Source organism: Ctenopharyngodon idella, chromosome 2, assembly GCF_019924925.1.
Source record: "Ctenopharyngodon idella isolate HZGC_01 chromosome 2, HZGC01, whole genome shotgun sequence".
Classification (NCBI taxonomy): Eukaryota; Metazoa; Chordata; class Actinopteri; order Cypriniformes; family Xenocyprididae; genus Ctenopharyngodon; species Ctenopharyngodon idella.
The window spans coordinates 25,419,144-25,441,587 of NC_067221.1; the positions used below are offsets into that span (position 1 = coordinate 25,419,144).

The 22,444-nt window shown below is 41.3% G+C and overlaps 3 protein-coding genes across 14 annotated transcripts in view; 1 reads left to right on the forward strand and 2 right to left on the reverse strand.

Annotated features, from left to right (window-relative positions):
* The window catches only part of med1 (mediator complex subunit 1), a 633,161-nt gene that overhangs the window by 95,460 nt on the left and 515,257 nt on the right, over positions 1 to 22,444 (forward strand). For all 9 annotated transcript variants that reach the window (XR_007927076.1, XR_007927078.1, XR_007927079.1 and 6 more), the window contains 3 exons: positions 613 to 814; positions 1,371 to 1,466; positions 1,555 to 1,660. Coding sequence is in view for 5 of the 9 variants with exons in the window: in XM_051877089.1 (XP_051733049.1) it covers positions 613 to 814; positions 1,371 to 1,466; positions 1,555 to 1,660 (404 nt within the window). In the remaining 4 variants the exon portion in view is untranslated. The remainder of the gene's footprint in view (positions 1 to 612; positions 815 to 1,370; positions 1,467 to 1,554; positions 1,661 to 22,444) is intronic.
* Positions 1,850 to 8,369, reverse strand: LOC127503598 (uncharacterized). The gene is made up of 2 exons (XM_051877600.1): positions 7,742 to 8,369; positions 1,850 to 6,847 (listed from the first exon to the last, which is right to left on the reverse strand). The coding sequence occupies exon 2, from the start codon at positions 4,367 to 4,369 to the stop codon at positions 3,368 to 3,370; it is 1,002 nt and encodes a 333-aa protein (XP_051733560.1). The 5' UTR covers positions 4,370 to 6,847; positions 7,742 to 8,369; the 3' UTR covers positions 1,850 to 3,367.
* si:ch211-196c10.15 (uncharacterized) overlaps positions 14,732 to 22,444 on the reverse strand; it is a 370,952-nt gene continuing 363,239 nt past the window's right edge. For 2 of the 4 annotated variants that reach the window (XM_051877637.1, XM_051877628.1), the window contains exon 2: positions 14,732 to 18,122. In XM_051877637.1, the coding sequence (XP_051733597.1) occupies positions 16,205 to 17,134 (930 nt within the window). In that variant the 5' untranslated portion in view covers positions 17,135 to 18,122 and the 3' untranslated portion in view covers positions 14,732 to 16,204. Of the gene's footprint in view, positions 18,225 to 22,444 lie in introns of all 4 variants that reach the window. The other 2 variants (XM_051877618.1, XM_051877612.1) reach the window with 1 other exon arrangement.

A 22,444-nucleotide genomic window follows, 5' to 3' on the forward strand; every position in this document is an offset into this window, starting at 1 on the left:
TTGGAGTCACTGATGGAACTCATGTTCGCATCTATTCTCCAACTGTAAATGAGGAGACATATATCATTAGAAAAGGATTCCACAGCATCAATACTTCTACATGATAATTTTGCACAATGCAAAGCAATCTAAAAAAAAAATAATTAAAATGAATGTTTCATTGTCTTATTTAAATGATTTTATTATAATTACATTAAATGATTGGTGTCACGCTGCCATGGCTACTCTTACAGGCACTTAAGTCAAAGCTTGAGTCTATTCTTAAGAGCATTTTTGAGAAGTTTTATACATAAGGCCCCAGGTCAGACAAACATTCTTGTAAGCCAAATTTGGTGAGGAAATAAGTTAATGTCCAGAAATCTATTTTGTCAACTACCATATATTCTGAACAGAACATGATTCCTCTAATGTATGCATAATAAATTATTATGAATAATAAATTATTCAAAATAAAACTGTATGAATAATAAAATTTAACATACAGTATTTCTGTTGTATTTTGAAGCCATATGACATTAAGATATCATCTTGCCATCACTGGGGAGAAAAAAGTATATCATTATAAGGATTTATTTTTAATTTTCTGAGTGGTTTGCCTTTCTATCCCATTAGTCTTTACCAGGACAGCAACATTGTTATTTCCTAAATGGTGATGCTCCAGTGCAGGATGGGAGGTGTCTTCAAGGAGCTTTGGTTTCCAAGATTCCCTTCAGACATCCTGCTCAGGTGCCTGCCCTCCTCGACATTATAAGACATCAGGCTGCTTACAACACGCTTATTGGCAGCTGCGTCAAAAAGACCTACATTAAGGAAGGTGGGTGTGTTGTCTTTCATATTAATTGTGGGCGTAAGAGTTGGTAGATTACTAAAAATGTTGTCTATTAAGGTTGACAGAGTAATATATAATTCATTTAAATAGTGTCTACTTACATGATATGAAGACAGTTTGAAAATAAAGACATAGCAGTTTTATTCTACTTGAGTACACGGTGGCTGACATATTAAGATCACATGACAAGCTGACTACTCACTTTATATATCTTTTTAAAGAATGACTAAAGGTAGTAATGTCGTTTTTAACAGGTCAGATAACATGTATTGCTATTTTTCAATCTATATGTAAAGGTGATGTAATATAATGAATAAATTTTTTTATTATCACTTCATGTGCATTATGAACATCATGTGAATGTTGTATATTAGGAAATACATGTCCTAGTCCAACATTGTAATTTTAATTTGCTTTGGTGAAAGAGTGTTCTGAAACCTTTGCTAAAATGAGATCTGAAGTCAACTATTGTATTACTAAGTTAATCATATATTCTGCTCATAGATGCAGAGTTTTGCACATAATTTCATGTTTTTAACAGATTCTCCTGGACTGCTGCAGTTTGAAGTGTGTCCACTAACAGACTCAAGCTTTAGTGTGTCCTTTCAGCACCCTGTTAATGAATCACTTGTATGTGGTAAGGAAAAAGGTTTACCTCGCTCACTCTTTACATTTAAGTAGTTTTGCCTCTTCTGATTTCTGACTCAGTCTGTTTTTGCTCTCAGTGGTGATGGAGGTGATTGATTCGATGCAGGTAGCCTGTAAACTCTATAAGGGTTTATCTGATGCTTTGATCTGCACTGATGACTTCATTACCAAAGTAGTCCAGAGGTAGGTGTAATGGATGGCATTGAACCTATGCTTACCTTGAAGACTTGTTGCATTTGTGCTCCTCGTACATGACTATATTAGTTTAAGCATACATAGTGGCAAGAAAAGAGTTTGAAAACAGTTAATCATTTAAAACAATAAATGTTGAATACTAAAATTGAAATTAGAACCTAAATTTAAAATGTGATATTGAAAAAAAAAAAAAAAAAAAAAAAAAAAAAGTCGATTTACAAGTTTGCACTGGCCAAATTAAAACCTGGAAATATTTCAGCTCCCATTTTTGGCCCATACTTTCAAATAAAAACTTCAAAATAAAATGAACATTGTCATCTGTGGAACCTTAAAAAGAGGAATAAAACACAAACCACACATAGACATGGCAGAGCACCTGTCCCAACTTGGTCTTGAGTGAGGTTGTTTTTTTTTTTTTTTTTTTTTTTTTTAAACCATATCTTTATTGAAAAAATATGAAAAATAACAAGAAAATCTCCAAAGAACACAATTTGCTTATTAACTGCTTTCCCATCCTCCCCTGCCTCCCTCCCTCAGCATCCAAAAAATCATTTACAAAGGCCAAGAAGTTGTTATACAAAAGATAAGATATACATATTTGGTTACACATTATTTTGATGGTCCACTTTTTACATTCTACTAACTATAAGTAACTTTCCAAATACATGTCGACTAACTCTCATTAGAGTATTAGTAGACTGAGGTAATGTGTGTCTGTGTGGGTGTTAGGGTTCGGGTTAGTAGAATAAATTGACAAGTAGTTACAAAGTTACTTATAGTCGAATGTCTGTTGGGGGACCATCAAAATAAAGTGTTAGCAGATATTAAGCAGACAGTCTAATAATACTTTAATGACTGCTAGTTGACAAGTAGTTGCAAAGTTACTTATTAGTAGACTGTCTAAAGTGGATCATTCAGTAAAGTGTTACCACACATTAGTCATGCACAGATTCGGATAAGCTATGCAGTTTCGGGGTCCACTTGTTTAAGCAGCACTGGAGGCAAAACAGATCTGAGATATATTTAAAAAAGGAGAATTAAAAACAAAAGGATTGAAAGAAAAGTACCACGTGGGAGCGTTTTCCTGAAAGAGTTAACCAGGACGAATCAAGTGCTAGGTATATGTTATGAAACAGCTGTGAAGCACTGTATGTATATGACAATAAACTAATAAAGCCTATATTCAGCCTTTGCTTGGGCTGAACATATTTAATTTCTTGTGTGTGTGTTTGGGAAGTTGCAGTGACGGAAACAGTGACAATTTAAGTTTGAAGGGAGTACAGCCTGTGTTTAGGCTATTAAAGAAATGTTATTTTGCCAAAGAAGAACTTTTACTTTAAATGTTCATTTAGGGTGTGTTCACACTGGTAGTTTGGTTCTCTTGCTATTGTCTGGAACAATAAAAGAAATAATACATTTAGTCCTGGTTCACTTAGCGCTTGCACTGTAATTTTTAAGACCGAACCAAAAGATAAAAAAAAAACTTTGAATTAAGAAATAAAAGACCTTTGTATGTAGAGTCAAATATCTAAAAGAAGTGTTAAGAATAATTTACGTAAATATGAAGAGGATATAAAAGACAAGGGACAAAAAAGGGAGAAATAAGGGGATAAGTACCATACATTTATGGGGAAACAATACTAAGAAATAAGTAATCGGGGAAAAAAAAAAAAAAAAAGGTCAATACAAAGCTGATTAAACTTGACCATCAGAGCCATTACAAAAGAATTGTTCATATAGCTTTAGGAATCGATCACATTTTGCATTACTAGTTAACCTAAAAGATTTAAGCAGCGAGTCTACCTCAATCAAAAAATGTGAGAGAGTAGGAAGTGAGCTCATAAATTTCTGTTTATGGATGAAAAATGTAAACAAAATAAAAAAATTGAAAATATATTCTTTAGATTTGTTGGAATCAGTGTAATAACAAATATTATCTTTCAAATTAAAAGATTGTGTATTAATGGGGGTATTATTTAAATGGGAGTATAAGTTAGACCAAAACTTTTGAACCAATTCACAAGAATAGAATAAATGTATCAATGTTTCGTCTTCATGACCACAAAATGAGCAAGTACTAGGAATATCAACATATTTGGATATTGTTGAATTAACCAGGTATATCTTATGCAGTATTTTAAAGTGGACTTCTTTAGTCTTATTAGGAATGCAATATTTATAGGCTAACAACCATGCTTTTCTCCAGTTGATATTATCAATTAGGGCAGCCCAATGAGATCTGCCTCTAGGGCGAATTTGGTCTCTTTTCTGAAAAACTTGTCGGATGTGTTTATTATTACATTTCTTGTCATAAATGCTAATGCCATCCAATAACAAAGCCGACTCCTTTGTATCTTTCTGGTTGTACAATATGTGGCTCTTAACCAGATGCACTAGACCTGTGGGAATAGCTTTAATCACGGTATTATATTCTTTAAAAGGAATAGGGAAGTCATGAACAGTCATAAAGCATTCATAGGACAAGATATTACCAGAATTGTCAAATAAAGAAAGAATATAAGTTAAACCTCTATTAAACCAATTGGGGAAAAAGAGAGATTTGTTTCTGACAGTTATATTCATATTATTCCACAGAAGAGTTTTGTGTGGTGAAAAATTGTGGATGTAACACAATTTCCATGCAAGAAGAGCCTGCTGATGGAAATTAGATAGTTTAACCGGGAGTTTATTATACATATAATTACATTTTAAGATAAAAGTTAGGCCTCCAATTTTATTATATATAATTAGGAATAAAAAACCATAAAGAATTTGGATTTATTAGACATCTTTTAAGCCAGTTTATTTTAAACACATTAATAATGTTATGAAAATTTAACACTTCTAGTCTCCCATCACTTCTACAGTTGGAAATTACTGCTTTTTTAAGTTTATGAGACCTGTTTTTCCATATAAAGTCAAGGAAAATTTTATTGACACTTTTGGCAGTAAAATCAGTCACATATAAAGAGATACATGAAGCGAGAAAGACCTTCTGCTTTCGAAAGAAAAACCCTACCATAGAGAGATAGATCTCTTTGTAACCAAAGATTAAAAATATTTTGGGTTTTCTTAATCCGACTAGAAAAATTAAGTTGCTGTCTGGCTACTAAATTTTTAGTTAAATAAATACCTAAATACTTTATTGTGTCTTTGACTGGAATACCATCAATTAACGTATCGTCGCAATTATGCAGAGACATTATCTCACACTTGGACATATTTAACTTTAACCCAGAAGCATACGAGAACTTTTTAACTATCTGAATGGCACTAGAGATTTGACTTTTATCCTTTAAAAAAAGAGTGGTGTCATCAGCCAGCTGCGAAATTTTGATTTCCCTATCGAAGATGGAGATACCTTTTAAGCTCTGATTGTGCATAATACTCAATGATAATAGCTCAGTAACCAAAATAAATAGAAAGGGTGAAATCGGGCAACCCTGTCTGACACCACGCTTTATAGCAAATCTTTGAGAGGTGTACATATTGACTATGACGGAACTACTAATTCCTTTTATAAAACATTTCAATTATGTTAACAAAAGAATCCCCAAAACCAGTTTGAGAGATTGCAGGAGAAATCCATGTTCAATGGTGTCGAAGGCCTTATTAAAACCTAAGAAAAGAATAATGGCTTTAGAGTGCACAAAATCAGCATAATCCAGTAAATCTAAAACAAGTCTTATATTATTGCTAATATGCCTACCTTTGACAAAACCTGACTGCATTTCCGCAATAATTTGATTAAGCTTAAGTTTCAATCTATTAGCATATACCAAGGCCAAGATCTTATAATCAACTGTTAAGAGTGTAATTGGTCGCCAATTATCAATTAAGAGAGAATCTTTTTCAGGTTTTGGAATAAGAGAAATTATACCCTGTTTCATTGATGTAGTCATTTCCTTCTGAGCAATACTTTCTTCGTACATGCAAAGCAGAGGGGATTTTATTAAGTCCCAAAAATGGACGTAAAATTCGACAGAAAATCTGGGATTTCCCTTTCTTCATAGAGAAGAGAGCAGATTTAATTTCCCCAATTGTTAAAGTAGACTCACGGAGGTCTTTAAAATCATTATCAATGGTAGGAATATAGTTTTTAATTGTTTCGACAAAAGTCTCACAATTATCCATATTAAATTCGGAAGTGTAAAGTTTGTCATAAAAGCTTGTGATAAAATTAGAAATTAGATTAGGATCAGTGCACTTGACACCATTAATATTTAGAGCTGTCAAAAAATTTCTCCTGCAATTCCTCTTCTCTAACGCAAAAAAATAACTGGAATTAGTCTCTCCATCCTCTAGCCATTTGGCTTTTGACCTGATAAAGACCCCTCCAGAGTCCTGCACGGGTCCATTTTTGGAGACCCGCCCCCGCCCGTACCTGCAAAGTTCAGCACCAGATCCGACCCGTCACCCGTGATAATATCAAAATTAAATCCGCACCCGCCCAGACCCGTTAATATTTGGCCCGTTACCCGATCCGTGCCCGCGATAAATCACACACGCTAAAATCATTCCAATTAAAGTGCTTTATTTTTTATCTCGCACCTCTCTCAACATCACAACAGCGTCATGAATGGACTAATGAAACAGGCTAAAGTGCGATTTGTTTTGCGCCATTCAAGTAGCCTACCATCGGCACTTAAATAGGCTATGGAACCTGATAACTATACGCAAATAGACCTATTAATGAAAAAAAAAGAACAAGACAAAAAAACCAACTTGAGCCTGTCGCTCACAAACAATAGACTATAGGCCTATGCCTATGCATTTACTTTTCCTTAAGGTTACTGTGCAGGAAAAGGATGTCGTCCACAGTCCCAGGTTTAAGTTGCGTTCTCCGTTCTTGAATTACAAATCCAGCTGTGGAAAAGTCTCTCTCACTCGCAGCGCTCGATGCTGGGATGGAGAGAACATTCCGCGCAATCTTTGCCAGGTTGGGAAATGTTTTCGCATGCTCCTTCCACCACAGCAAAACATCGAAAGGATCCCCCTTGGGTGGCTTGAACTCGATGTATGCAGAGACCTCGTCCTCGGGCAGCACAGTGTCATCGCTGGAGTCCTCTACGTCTGACAAACGATCAACTGTTGAAACCAAACGAACTCTCTTCGCAGCTGGGGCCGCCGACATGCTGCGGCCTGATAGCAGATCTTCGCGTTTCTCCTCGAGTTCTATTTAAAAGAAACAGACACATGGATGTATATATTTCACTAAATTATTAATTTGCCCATTAACAATAATCGTTAATTATTAAAGACAAGCAATGGTGGAGGAAGTACTGAATCTCAGTACTTAAGTAAAAGTAAAAATAACCAGAGACATATTTACTTTAGACATATTTAGTTTAGTAATAAGTACCACAATGAAAACCCTACTTAAGTAAAAAGTACCTGATTTTAAATGTACTTTAAGTATTATACTTGCATTACAATTTATTCTCTTAATGTCTATATTCTAATAATTGAAATGATCACGACATGGAGGCGCGGGGGCGTGAACTGGAGCTCGTATCATAAATGAACTAAAACTCAGCGTATAAGGTAGCCTACTTGCCTCACAGACCTGAGAAATATATCTATATTGAAATGTCTACTTTTAAACAGAGCAATTCAAAACGAAAGAAAACAGACTGCTCTCTGCTTATGTAATCGAATGAAATGTGCATTTCTCTCAGGCGCGTTCACTACTGCGAAGATCACGAGTCAGCATCGTCAACTTCATCTTTGCAGCCACTGACACAGAAAACACTTGTTTATTAATAAACAATTAACATGTCTCCTTGCTATATTTTACATAATCATAATCATTACTTTTTTGCCGGTTCTTTGTGATAGCTTTTAGGTGCTTTATTGGCAGCGCAACCCTTACATGTTACATGAACTCATCACGACCGCATCAGCACAGAAAACATGGAGATTTTTTTAAATTCCTGTTTTGGCAGATGGAAAAACTGATCAGAAAATGTTTTTTATTTTCTTTTTTTTTTTCAAATAAGTATTTGTACTTCGTTACATTCCACCACTGAAGACAAGTAGCGTATATTAGTTTGTGATTGAATAGCTTACCTTTCACAAGATGCCGTGCTTCGCTATGAACTCCCATAATTTCACCATGGTCTGCCAGCAGCTTTAGGCTTTTCAACTTTGGATGCAAGAACATTGCCAGCTTGTGCAAGAGATGCAGCTCAAATTTCTCAGTTAAAATCTTGAGGCATTTTTCTTTAAGCGATGACAATGTCAGACTGTTGGTAGAAGACGGCTGAAGGTGACGTCTGAGGCGCTCCAACCACACAGCTGTCAAGTGAATGGTCGGAGTTTTGGATGCTTCCAGGGCTTTTGTGGCTTCTTTGAATCGTGCCAAAAAATTCACAATGTCATGCAAAGTCTCCTTGCTCATGCAGTTTAAACGGTGTTCTTCGTCACGTTCCTCCAGAAGAGCACGGATGGTCTCGTACTGGCTGCTAATGGAGTCCAGCATCGTGTGAAGCGAGTTCCATCGCGTCTCCACGGATGCTTTCAGTGTTTTTTGCAGACGATTCTGGAGATGTGACTGCTTAAAATAAGTCACAAGCGACTTAGCGGACTCAAAGACACCAGATACCTCTTCGCCAAACAAATCGTCCTCAGCAGGTTTCCTAAGTGTGGTATGCAATACTGTGTTCAGGATATGTGCTGCGCAACTCAATCTCGTGGCTGTGCGGAGGGCTGCAACAATGTTTGCACCTCTGTGCTTTGACGATGGCTGGCCTGAGGTTGTCAGCTGTTTTACGTAAATTGCTGTCCCATTCAGCTGTGCAGAGCACTCGCTCCTGCAGTTCCCAATTGCTTTTAATATAATGTATTGTCACACAGAGATATCCAATTTTTCGGAAATCATCCGTCCACAAATCCAGCGTCACAGCCCCGTTGCTCTCGGTCAATTGTTCCCTCAGCTCCGGAATTATGTCTTGTCTTTTATCCTCTGCATATTTAGTGATCCTACGGGAGACAGTAGTTGGATCGGGCAGAAGCTGACGCGCGTTCACAAGGCCAGCTCGTGCCCCAGTGTCAATTAAGCCCTGTGCAAGTTCCAAAAATCCATCGCCGCACACAGTCTCAAATGATCTAATGTCTCGGCACACAAATTGCACAGCCAATTGTGTTATCGCCTCCTTGTCTTCCCCTCTTGGAGGTTTGTAGCCTTTGGCAAAGTACCTGTCAATTGTCGCACTGGCAACCCCTGCTGTGCTTCTGCAAGTCTCAACATGCTTCCTAAGAGAAGACGTGCCCAGCTTCCGGCTATCAAATGCCAAAACTTTATGGCATGTTTTGCAAGCCGCAAAGCCACTTATGATGTTATTTTCCTGATCTCGTATTAAACCACACTTTCTCCACACATCCGATTTTGCCTTTAAAGACTAGTTGTCAACAATTTTATTTACTCCACTGGCCAACTTTACTTTTACTTCATCCATAGCCTCTCCTGCAACGCTCGCTCCAACTAGGCTACAAGAAGCATCAACAAAAGTCGCACTGTCGCAGTGGTGGTGACGTGATGGGTCAAATGTCATATCGTTGTTGCGTATGTGTAATGGTAATTTAGACATACAAATATTGCGCATATTTTTCATCTGCGCTACTACCCGCCCGCAAGGAGTTAATTATCCGCCTGCATCCCCGCCCGTGAATTTTAGGAATGTCACAATCCACCCGTTTTAGCCACTTTTATGCGGGTACCCGTATGTACCCGACCCGTTGCAGGACTCTAGACCCCTCTAGCCAAATCCAAGTAAGCTTGATTAATTTGTAAACTTAATTCTCTCAAAAGCAGTTCTTCCTCCTGAGTTAATGTTTTTTGCAATAAAGCATTTATTTTATTTAGGAGTTCATGTATTTTTTTTATTTTTAGAGGCTTTTAAATCTTTACTTCTTCTAATGGCGATCTGCCTAGCCTTATATTTAAAGAACGTCTCGGTTATGTATATAACCTTAGTTCCCTGAATAGGGAACGAGACGCTGCGTAGTCGCTATGGAAACGCCTCTGCGTGATGTCGTCATGAAGCACGTATGAAATCTGTCCAATCAGGAGACGGAACGTCATAGGCGGGTGACGTCACTGACCAGGAACTATAAAGCCAGCCCGAAAACACTCTCATTCAGCTTCTGAAATACTGAAGCAAGTCGCTCACGGGCATGACGGGAGTATGGCAGGGCAACGCAGCGTCTCGTTCCCTATTCAGGGAACTAAGGTTATATACATAACCGAGACGTTCCCTTTCAAGGGAACTCGCGCTGCGTAGTCGCTATGGGAACGAAATCCCAACGTCGCCATACGAGCAAGTGACCGTTCGTGTAGGGCCTCAGCGCTCAACTCACAGTAACACCTGCGCCCCCAGAGTGGAGCCGAGGTCTAATTCATAAAACCTCACAAATGTATGCGGTGAGGACCAGCCTGCCGCATCACAAACATCATTTAGGGAAACCCCTGAGATTAAAGCCTTAGAGGCAGCCATACTCCTGGTTGAATGAGCCCGGACGGCCAAGGGTGAAGGCTGTCCAACTGACTCATAAGCAAGTGAGATGGCCTCGACCACCCACTTGCTCATTCTCTGCTTGGATGCAGGGAGACACTTCCTAGGTGCTCTAAAACATACAAATAGCTGATCAGCTTTTCTCCACATGGCAGCTCTGTGGACATATGCATCCAGCGCCCTCACCGGGCACAGCAGATTTAGCTTTTCCTGGTCCGAGGACGTAAAAGGAGGAGGACAGAAGGCCTGCAGCACAATAGGTCTCACAGGATTGGTGAGAACCTTAGGTATGTATCCCGGTCTGGGATGAAGGAAAGCCTTAACATTACCAGGCGCAAATTCGAGGCACGATGGAGACACCGACAGGGCCTGAATGTCTCCAATTCTCTTGAGAGACGTAATAGAAAGCAGAAACACTGTCTTAAGTGTTAGGAATTTTTCTGGCACCTCCTCAATGGGTTCGAAGGGGGCCATAGAAAGGCCTTGCAACACAATGGCCAAATCCCAAGCCGGTACTCTCGTGCGAGCTGCGGGTCTCAACCTCAAAGTGCCACGGAGGAAACGAGTGATAAGTGGGTGTCTCCCCAAAGATACCCCACTCAAAGGAGCGTGGTAAGCAGCTAAGGCTGCCACATACACCTTCAGTGTGGAGGGGGATAACCCTAAAGAAAATCTATCCTGCAGGAAATCCAGTACTGTGCTAACCGAGCAGTTAACACGATCCCACTGGTGATTTTCACACCAAGAAGTGAATAATCTCCACTTCAAAGAGTAGAGTTTCCTCGTGGAGGGAGCTCTGGATTGGAGAATGGTCTCTACAACCTCGGTTGAGAGACCGGAACCTCTGAGCTGTGCCCCCTCAGAGGCCATGCCCACAGCTTCCATAGCTCCGGACGGGGGGTGAAAAATCAGATCGCCCGCCTGAGAGAGAAGGTCCCTCCTGATCGGAATCTCCATCGGAGACCCGTTGAGAAGGGATACCAGGTCCAAGAACCATACTCGAGCCGGACAAAACGGGGCTACTAACAACAGACGGGCCCCGTCCCGGCGCACTCTCTCCAGAACTCCCGGGAGCAGCGCAATCAGGGGAAAGGCGTACAGCGGCAGCCTCGGCCACGGCTGTACCAAAGCATCCAGCCCAAGAGGTGCTGGGTTTGACATCGAGAATCACAGTGGACAGTGAGTCGTCTCTCGAGATGCAAACAGATCCACTTGGGCTACGCCGTAGTTCTCCCATAAAAGCTTCACTATATCTGGGTGAAGTCTCCATTCCCCGGGCCTCGGCCCCTGCCTCGACAGGATGTCTGCTCCCACATTCAGGTACCCCGGGATATATACTGCTCTGAGGGAGAGCAGTTTCCCTTGGGACCACAGGAGGATCTGATTCGCCAGCTTGTATAATGGGCGTGATCTCAGACCCCCCTGATGATTCAAGTAAGAGACCACCGAAGTGTTGTCTGATCGTACTAACACATGATGATCCATGAGGTCTGGAAGGAAATATTTCAGTGCTAGAAATACCGCCTGCATCTCCAGGCAATTTATGTGCCACGAAAGATGATGGTCCTGCCAAAGACCTCGAGTCGAGCGACCACTCATGATCGCCCCCCAGCCCGTGAGGGACGCATCTGTCGTTAGCGTGACGCGACGACTGAGAGCCCCCAGCATAGGTCCCTGGGACAGAAACCAAGGTTGCTTCCATATGACTAGAGCACGTAAGCATCGCCGCGTGACTCTGATCATACGAAAAAGATTCCCCCTCGGTGAGAACCCCTTGATTTTGAGCCACCACTGCAGTGGTCTCATGTTCAGCAGGCCAAAAGGTATCACGTTGGACGCTGCTGCCATAAGACCTAATAGTCTCTGGAACTGTTTGACAGTGAGTGACTGGCCTAGCTTTATGTCTGAGACAGTCGAGAGAATCGATGTTATGCGAGCCGGAGATAGACGGGCGCGCATAATCACCAAATCCCACACCACGCCTAGATAAGTGGTCCTCCGCGCTGGAGAAAGCACACTTTTCTTTGCGTTTAATCTGAACCCCAACCTTCTCATGTGAGCGAGAACAACATCTCGATGTTGGACTGCCATCTGCTCTGATTGAGCCAGAATCAACCAATCGTCTATGTAGTTTAAAATGCGGATGCCCTGCATACGCAAGGGTGTCAGAGCCGCGTCTACACACTTGGTGAAGGTGCGAGGTGACAATGCTAGGCCGAAGGGAAGAACCCGATATTGGTATGCTTCGCCCCCGAAAGCAAACCTTAGGAACTTCCTGTGTTGCGGGAGGATTGATACATGGAAGTATGCGTCTTTTAGATCTATCGTGACAAACCAGTCCTCGGACCTGATTTGTGACACGATGTGTTTGACTGTCAGCATTTTGAACTTGAGCTTTGCTACTGTTCGATTCAACTGCCGCAGATCTAAAATTGGACGCAATCCCCCGTCTTTCTTTGGCACAATGAAATAGCGTCTGTAAAACCCTGACTCCCTGCTGGGAGGAGGAACCCTTTCTATAGCCTCCTTTTGCAAGAGAGTCTGTACTTCTTGTGCCATTACCAGAGCCTGCTCGGGGCCCACCATAGTGGGCAGGACCCCGTTGAATCGGGGTGGGCGTGTTCTGAACTGAATCGCATACCCCTTTTCTATCGTGTGCAGGACCCACTGAGATACTTTTGACAGATTTTTCCACTCTGACAAAAAATCTACTAAGGGAACCAGCCTCTCGAGGCTGGCCTCTGGTGGAATATGGGCAGCCAGCACAGTGCCCTGAAGCGGAACCCCAGCAGGGAACAACTGAACTGACTGCAGAGAAAGCGCGCCACCCTCGGGTGACCCGCGAGGAGCTACTGCGCCCCGGTATGATAGCGGGGTTGGCAGAGCTCCCCCCTGAGGGCACCGAAGACAAACAGGCACCGTTGAGAGAGGTGAACACTGTTTGACTCCGGAGGGGACCACCCTCAGGATCCTGACGCTGCTGGCGTCAGGATTTCTTTGCCGAAGCCCTCTTAGCCGCAATGACAGCCCTCAGATCTGTCTTGCCTTTGTAGGACTTCGGCTGCGAGCGTTGCCCCGCCTCCCAGCTCCTCGGAGGGGGAGTACGGGTAGCAACGCTCTGCTTCTGCTGTTGTCTGTGATGCTGCGAGGAGCTCGTACTCTGCTTCGGCTGCTCCCGCCCAGCAGCCGAAGGGACTTGGGCACGACAAGGAAGAAACTGCTGCATAGCAGCAGCCTGCTTCCTCGCCTCCTGAAACCTCTCGGTGACAGACGTGATAGCGTCACCAAAGAGGCCAGACGGATTCAGTGGGGCATCCAAGAGAAACGTCTTGTCACGATCTTTAATGTCAGACAGATTTAGCCAGAGATGGCGCTCCGTAGCCACCAGGGCTGCCATAGAGCGGCCGATTGACTTGGCCGTCTCCTTGGTGGCACGGAGCGCTAAATCTGCTGACTGACGCAACTCATGGATGAAATCAGCCCCCACTTCCTCACTATCACCCAAGTCTTTCAGCAGGTCAACTTGGTATGCTTGATTGATGGCCATAGTATGTAAGCATGCCGCAGCTTGACCTGCTGCCGAGTACGCTTTGCCCACTAGTGCTGAGGTAGTCTTTAGCGGCTTAGTGGGCAACGTCGGGGCTTTGAGGGACGATGCCGCCTGTGGAGAGAGATGGCTCGCGAGCGTCTCTTCCGCTCTCGGCATCGCCCCATACCCGTGTTTTCTCATACCCACCACGTTACTGTATGTGGAGGTTTGAGGGGAGTAAACATGGGATGACACCGGTCTCTTCCACGATCTCGACACCTCAGTGTGGAGATCGGGAAAAAATGGTAGCGCCCGACGTGGAGGTAGAGCAGACCTTGATGGTAAGAAGCGTTCATCAAGTTTACTTCCAGTTCTCTGCTCTTGCTTCTCAGCTGGCCAATCGATATTGAGCCTGGCAACAGCGCGAGTAAGCACCTCCATGAGCTCCTCGCTCGCGGGAGAGTGAAGTGGCGAGTCTTCAGTCTCTCCTGTTGTCACGCTAACAACGTCCAGCTCCTCAGAACTAGACACCATTAACGTGACTGTGTCGACTGGAGCGGAAGAAACCGCAACGCGTGCTTCCTGCCTCCGAATCGACACACCGGATGCAGCAGGTGAGGGCAGAGATAAGGCAGAGCCCGTCTCTAACCCTGCTGCCACATCCATTTGCGAACCCCAGGACATGAGATGCCGTTCTGCCTCAACAGAAGCGGGGCCCGAGCCCTGGGGCGCGCGAACCGAGCCACTCTCCTCAAAGAGGGCTCGGCGGGAGCGCAGCGTCCTCAAAGGAAACTGTTCACAATGCACACAGGCAGCCCCTCGAGAGCTGCCTGGGCATGCTGCGCTCCCAAACAAACAACACAAAGATTGTGTGTATCCCCACCCATAATAAAACGAGGGCAGGGATGAACACACTTTCTAAACTGCTGTTCACTCACCATAATACCAATTCTTTTGAATGAATGATGGTAGACAGACAACAATAAATAAGACAGACAAGATACACGTAGCGCTTGCTGAAGACACAGAAGCTGAATGAGAGTGTTTTCGGGCTGGCTTTATAGTTCCTGGTCAGTGATGCCACCCGCCTATGACGTTCCGTCTACTAATTGGACAGATTTCATACATGCTTCATGACGACATCACGCAGAGGCGTTCCCATAGCGACTACGCAGCGCGAGTTCCCTTGAAAGGGATTTCCCATTTCGCTTTATAACCATCACTACATTTTTTAGAAAATATATCTGAAAACAAGTTCTTAATACCATCATTGAAGGAAGCATCTTTTAGGAGAGAATTATTAAATTTCCAATAACCGCGTCATTTTGGAATTTTATCAGTGTTGCTACACAATTTTAGACTTTTGTTTATGATCTGAGAGGGGTGCAAAAGAATGAGAAACATCTATAACAAATTGAAGAGCTGAGGAAGAGATCAAGAGGAGGTCAATTCTTGATTGGGAGGACATATTACTATTAGACCAAGTATATTCCTGCATCTCAGGGTGAAAAAAACGCCATATATCTGTAAGAGAAAATTCTGCGCATATTGATAAAATGTTAATATTTAAAAGCAGGCTATCGTTGCTTCTGGGAGGAAATCTGTCAAAGGTATCATCCACACATTCATTAAAATCCCCACCCAAAATCACAAAAGAGTCTGGGTACTTAGTAAGTACTTCTTTCAATTTAGAGGTTATCTGAGAAAAGAGAGACTTGTTGGCTGATCGAGAATTACACCCGTAAATATTACAAATAGTAAAGATTGAGTTATCCTGCTGAAGCGATAAAATAATCCATCTGCCTTCATCGGAAGACTCCACTCATAGTATGTGCCCTTTAAACTTATGCAATAAAATCGAAACTCCAGCAGAATGACTAGAGCCATGGCTACAGTAAATTGTATTTCCCCATTGATTTTTCCAAAATTTTACATCCATTTCACACGAGTGTGTTTCCTGAAGAAGAATTATATCCGACTCACTGCTTTTACAAAAAAAACCAGCTTTCCTCTTTACTGCGTCACGTAAACCCCTTACATTTAAGGATATAACAGAAAAAGAATTAAACTTAAAATCCATTAAACACAGAAAACAATTCTAGTACCTCTTATATTTGAACAAACACTAACAAATTCTATTTTTGAAATAGGAACAATATATAACCAAAGATAATTCACAAACATTAAATTTGAGAAAATTCACTTCACCGCCTTGTTTGTCATTAAGCATTTTAGGTAACCAAAAGGAAGAGAAGTGTCATTATATAGCCAACCGTAGTTATGTACATTACAAAATTAGCGGCTCAACGAGAGGAGGAACAAAAAGAATTTCACAAAATTCGTTGCCCAGGGGATTAATAGGAGCGAACAGTAAGAGTCAATTAGATAAACTCCAAGTGTAGGTGAGTCACACAAACGTAAAACGAAAAAGAAAAAAACAGCATAGTACCTTGTATATTCCCTTAAAGGAGCATAGGCCTACCGCAGAAACTATTTTACATCAGAGTAGTTGAATCTTTTCCTGTCAATTAAGGCAAATGAACCGCGAAAGGAGGCTTTCTTTCCCTCATCTCTGGCTTTCTTAACAAGGGGCCAAAGTTTTTCTCTGGCAGCCCTATCTTCTGGTGAAAGGGCTTCCGTGAGTCGCAACTTGTTCTCGAGGAGAAATTTGCAGCCTCTGGCAGCTTGCCAAACAAGGTCACGAAAACGACGCAGAGCAAAAAGTATGATGATGGATCTGTGGGAACCATCCTTTCTTCTCTGGCCAAGGCGATGTGCAATGTCAACTGCATCCTCAAGGTTGTCGCTGATACCGGGAACTATGTTGCTAAGGACCTCAATTGCAGCTTTCCGGACATCCTCGCCATCCTTCTCTCTCACACCATGTAGCTTTAATGTCCATCTCCAAGTGTAGCGCTTACATTCATCCACCTCTTCCTTCAGGGTTTTATTCACCTTTTGTAGCACCTGAATCTCCATCGCCACAACTCTCAGAGACTCCTTGTGCGATGCTACCTCGGTAACAAGTTGAGCAACAGTTGACGACAAAGTCTCAATCTGCTTAGCTGTAGATCCTATCGTTGCATCAATTGCAGAAATTTTCTGAAACATCTTGTCGTATTTGCCAGAAAGCTCGCAAATGGCCTCCAGAATTTCCGCAGAAGAGTCGTTACTTTCCATATGTTCCCGTTTTGTTTTCTTTGATAGGGGTTTTAAGGGAGTTTCAGGCAGGGGAGTAGCAAGGAGATCACTCAAATCTGGGAGTGAATCGAACCAGTTATGTTCCTCTATATTTTCCGAAATCAATTCCACGGAGGAAACGGTGTTATCGTTTCCATCAACATTTTGAACAGGCTCCATAGTTGACATAGGCGCATGTGCTGTCACGTTGGAAGTTTGTCTATTTTTCCTTCTACCCATAGATAAATTGGCACAAGGAGGGTAATGTAAAGAGCGCAATCACTTACACGTTCATAAGTAGCAATGCTTATATTATAATAGCTATATAATCGTTCTATTTCAAAATTTCCTGACGAGACGTTAAGAACGCGTCCACCTATCACAGCGCCATCTTGGCCCCCTTGCTGCTTCAGCATTCTGTCCTTTTTAGGCTCGCATCTTGTGACATCACATTCTGTTTTTGGTTTGTTTAAATGTCTTTGGTCCGTGTTGTATTCATATTTCAGTTAAACTGCAACAGAGTTCATTTGGAAGTGGACCAAGACTTACCTTTTCAGGATTCTCGGTCCGCTTATTTAGTGCACACCAGGGTTCGGATGGCAGCATTCATACTTAAGTCAAGTCAAGTCAAGTCACCTTTATTTATATAGCACTTTTTACAATGTAGATTGTGTCAAAGCAGCTTTACATTGATAACTGGTACATTGTTTGCCTGCACAGCAGCTCTTAAAGAATAGTGTCAATGCAGGCAGATCAAAGCACTGTTGAATATCAAATGTCAAGTCAAGTGTCCCCAACTAAGCAAGCCAGAGGCGACAGCGGCAAGGAACCCAAACTCCATCAGGTGACATCAGGTGGCAGACAAGTGGCAAATTGGTGTTAAAATGGAGAAAAAAACCTTGGGAGAAACCAGGCTTAGTCGGGGTGCCAGTTCTCCTCTGGCCAACAGTGCTTTGTTACAATTCAGGTTGCTATCATAAGTCCAATAGGATCGCAACATTAAAAGTATTTATTTCAGTTCCATCCAATTGAGGATCGTATTCATCACGCCGGTATGGACGGTTGTTGAGGAACTGTGTCGTGGCTGTCGTGTCGATGAGGCCTTCACAGGGGATGATCTAGTTGACTCAATCTCTGCTGATACTTCAGGGCTGCGTTGTGGTCGTGTCAAGGTGCAGGTCCTTGGTCTCACCTGGATACGGCCCGGATCCGGTTGACTACGGTGAACCTCGGGATAAACAGAAAGACTAATATTAGCGTAGATGCCATTCTTCTTCTGATGTAACGAGTACATCAGGTGTTATAGGAAGTGTTCCCGGTTCCGGCTGACCTAATTTATGCAATAATCCTTTAACGGATTTGGAAATTGGTAATGTGTTATGTATATGCCAGGTTAAAGAGATGCGTTTTTAGTCTAGATTTAAACTGACAGAGTGTGTCTGCTTCCCGAACAATGCTAGGAAGATTGTTCCAGAGTTTAGGTGCCAAATAGGAGAAGGATCTACCACCTGCAGTTGATTTTGATATTCTAGGTATTATCAGCTGGCCTGAATTCTGAGATCGCAATAGACGTGAAGGACTATAATGAATTAGGAGCTCGCTCAGGTACTGGGGAGCTAAACCATTTAGTGCTTTGTAAGTAATTAGCAAGATTTTAAAATCTATACGATGTTTAACAGGAAGCCAATGCAGTGTTGACAGAACTGGGCTAATATGGTCATACTTCCTGGTTCTAGTAAGAACTCTAGCTGCTGCATTTTGTACGAGCTGTAGTTTATTTATCAGGCGAGCAGAACAACCACCCAGTAGAGCGTTACAGTAATCTAGCCTTGAGGTCATGAACGCATGAACTAACTGTTCTGCATTTTTCATTGAGAGCATATGTCGTAGTTTAGATATATTTTTAAGATGGAAGAATGCGGTTTTACAGATGCTAGTAACATGGCCTTCAAATGAAAGATTGGTATCAAAGAGCACACCCAGGTTCCTAACTGACGACGAAGACTTAACAGAGCAGCCATCAAGTGTTAGACAATATTCTAGGTTATTACGTGAAGAAGTTTTTGGTCCAAAAATTAGAATCTCTGTTTTTTCTGAATTTAGTAGTAGGAAATTACTGGTCATCCAATTTTTTATATCAGCTATGCATTCCGTTAATTTTGTGAATTGGTAAGTTTCGTCAGGGCGCGAAGAAATATAGAGCGGAGTATCATCAGCGTAACAGTGAAAACTAACGCCATGCTTCCTAATGATATCTCCCAAGGGTAGCATGTACAGAGTGAACAGTAACGGTCCTAGTACTGAGCCTTGTGGTACTCCATATTGAACTTGTGATCGATATGACATGTCTTCGTTTACTACTACAAACTGATAACGGTCAGATAAGTATGATTTGAACCATGACAATGCAATTCCACTAATGCCAACATAATTTTCGAGTCTATTTAAAAGAATATTGTGATCAATAGTGTCAAATGCTGCACTAAGATCCAGTAACACTAATAGAGAGATACAACCACGATCTGATGATAAGAGCAAATCATTAGTAACTCTAATGAGAGCAGTCTCAGTACTATGGTACGGTCTAAATCCTGACTGGAAATCCTGTAATTGACTAATTCTCTAGGATCAAGTTGTGGTTTTTTAATAAGAGGTTTAATAATAGCCAGCTTAAAAGTTTTTGGTACGTATCCTAATGATAAAGATGAATTGACGATATTGAGAAGAGGGTCTATGACCTCTGGAAGCATTTCTTTCAATAGCTTAGTCGGTATAGGGTCTAACATACATGTTGTTGATTTTGATGATTTAACAAGTTTAGACAATTCTTCCTCTCCTAAAGCAGTAAATGAATTGAATTTTTCCTCAGGGACACTACAATGCACAATCTGACACGATACTGTAGTAGACGGTTGCATGGTTATTATTTTTTCTCTAATATTATCAATCTTGCAAGTAAAGAAGTTCATAAAGTCATTACTGCTGTGCTCTTTGGAAACATTAGAAGTTGAAGCTTTATTTCTTGTTAATTTAGCCACTGTATCAAATAAATACCTAGGGTTGTGTTTATTTTCTTCTAAGAGTTTTGAAAAATAGGCAGATCTAGCAGATTTTAAGGCCTTTCTGTACTCAATCATTCTCTCTCTCCACGAAATATGAAATACGAAATACTTCTAGTTTTGATTTCTTCCAGCTGCGCTCCATTTTTCTGGCTGCTAACTTTAGGGCCCGAGTGTGGTCATTGTACCATGGCATTGGATTAATTTCCTTAATCTTTTTTAAACGCAAAGGAGCAACTGAGTCTAATGTGCTGGAAAAGACAGAGGCAATAGTTTCTGTTGCAACATCGAGGTCTTCTAAGCTGTCTGGTATGCTAAGGCGATGAAAATGATCAGGAAGATTATTTATAAAGCAATCTTTAGTGGTAGAAGTGATGGTTCTACCATATTTATGGCATGGAGGCAGTTTAGCCGCCTTGACTAAATGTAGTATACACGAGACTAGATAATGATCTGAGATGTCGTCACTCTGCTGCAGAATTTCAACAGCATCAATATCGATTCCATGTGACAATATTAGATCTAAAGTATGATTACGACAATGAGTGGGTCCTGACACATGTTGTCTAACACCAATAGAGTTTAGAATATCTGCAAATGCCAATCCTAATGCCAATCCTAAATTCTTTGATAAAGTCTGTATTGTGTCCTGGTGGCCTGTATACAGTAGCCAGCACAAATGTCAACTTACATAATGTTACGTAAAGTACCATAGTTTCGAAGGAATTATATTTGAAAGACTTCTGACTAATACTGTAAATATTACTATAGATTACAGCAACACCTCCCCCTTTGCCTTTCTGACGGGCATTGTGTCGATAATCATAACCTTGAGGACTAGACTCATTTAAAGTAATGTAATCGTCCGGTTTTAGCCAAGTTTCTGTCAAACACAGCACATCTAGATTATTATCTTTGATAATATCATTAACAATAAGTGATTTTGAAGAAAGGGATCTAATATTTAACAACCCGAGTTTTATCATTTGTTTAGCATTATTATCTCTATTTTTTATTTGTTGAACATCAATTAAATTTTTACCATTAAATGGGTTTGGAAGTTTTTTGTTTTTACTAATTCGGGGTACAGACACGGTCTCTATTTGAAAATATCTAGGTGTAAGAGTTTCTATGTGTTGAGAGTTATCTGAATTTTCTGACTTCTGTAACGTGAGGCAGCTAGCAGACGGTCGGTTTAGCCAGTCTGTCTGCTTTCTGACCTGGGCCCCAGTTTGTCATGTTTCAGTTCTAAGACTATGTGCCATATTACTAGAGAGAAGAGCAGCACCATCCCGGGAGGGATGAATACCATCTCTTTTTAACAGGTCAGGTCTGCCCCAAAAACTTTTCCAATTATCTATGAAACCTATATTATTTTGCGGACACCACTTAGACAGCCAGCCATTGAGTGATGATAATCTGCTAACTATCTCATCACTCCGACGAACAGGAAGGGGGCCAGAGCAAATTACTTCTCCTGACATTGTACTTGCGAGTTCACACACCTCTTTAATGTTAATTTTAGTGATCTCCGACTGGCGAAGTCATCATTAGTGCCGACGTGAATAATAATCTTAGAGTATTTACGATTAGCATTAGCCAGCACTTTTAAATTTGCTTTGATGTCAGGTGCTCTGGCTCCCGGCAAACATGTGACTATGGTGGCTGGTGTCTCTATTTTCACGTTCCGTGTAATAGAATCGCCAATAACTAGGGCACTTTCAACAGGATTCTCAGTGGGTGTATCACTGAGTGGGGAGAACCTGTTTGATGTTCTTATTGGAACGGAAGAGTGGTGTTTTCCGCGGCTAGGCCGCCTCACCGTTACCCAAGTGCCCTGCTGCGCAGGCTCTACAGCCGGAACCGAACAATGTACAGAGTTCACTAAGCTAGTCGCATCCAAAACAGTATCTGAAGCCCTTGCATTCTTACTATCCTCGATTAAAGTTTGGATGCGTGTCTCTAATTCTGAGATTCTCTCTGTCAGCCTGACTATTTCCCTACATTTATGACATGTATATACAATATTACAAGCTAGCGGCGTCCATTAATTAAATGAACTGTACCAACAGAGCAATCACACCAGAGTTCGTACCTGCCAAGTGTGAACACTCTTTAAAGCAGTCTACTTATGTGTAATATGTTGCCATATCATCACGCTTAACACTGAGAATTTTAATAATTGTAACGTGACGATCAGATATCTAATTCAGAGAAAATCATAGGTTTGGGCGGGTGAATGATTAATTTTAACAGCGGATTCAGGTAACGTTAGAGCTGATCCGCGCATCTCTTCCACATATTCACATATTTTCAAAAATAAAATACATATCTATCAGTCAATGGAGTAAGAGGCATATTACATTGCCTGTGTAAAAAAAAAAAAAAAAAAAAAAAAATTCTCATAAAGTGTATGAAAAGATCCTAAGTTTTATAGTAGACTTTTACTATACTTTTACTATGTCCTTAAAGGGATAGTTCACCCAGAAAT

What these genes read in the sequence shown, in the direction of transcription:
- LOC127503598 (XM_051877600.1), bottom strand. Translation starts at nt 4,369, where the DNA reads ATGTATAATAAACTCCCGGTTAAACTATCTAATTTCCATCAGCAGGCT.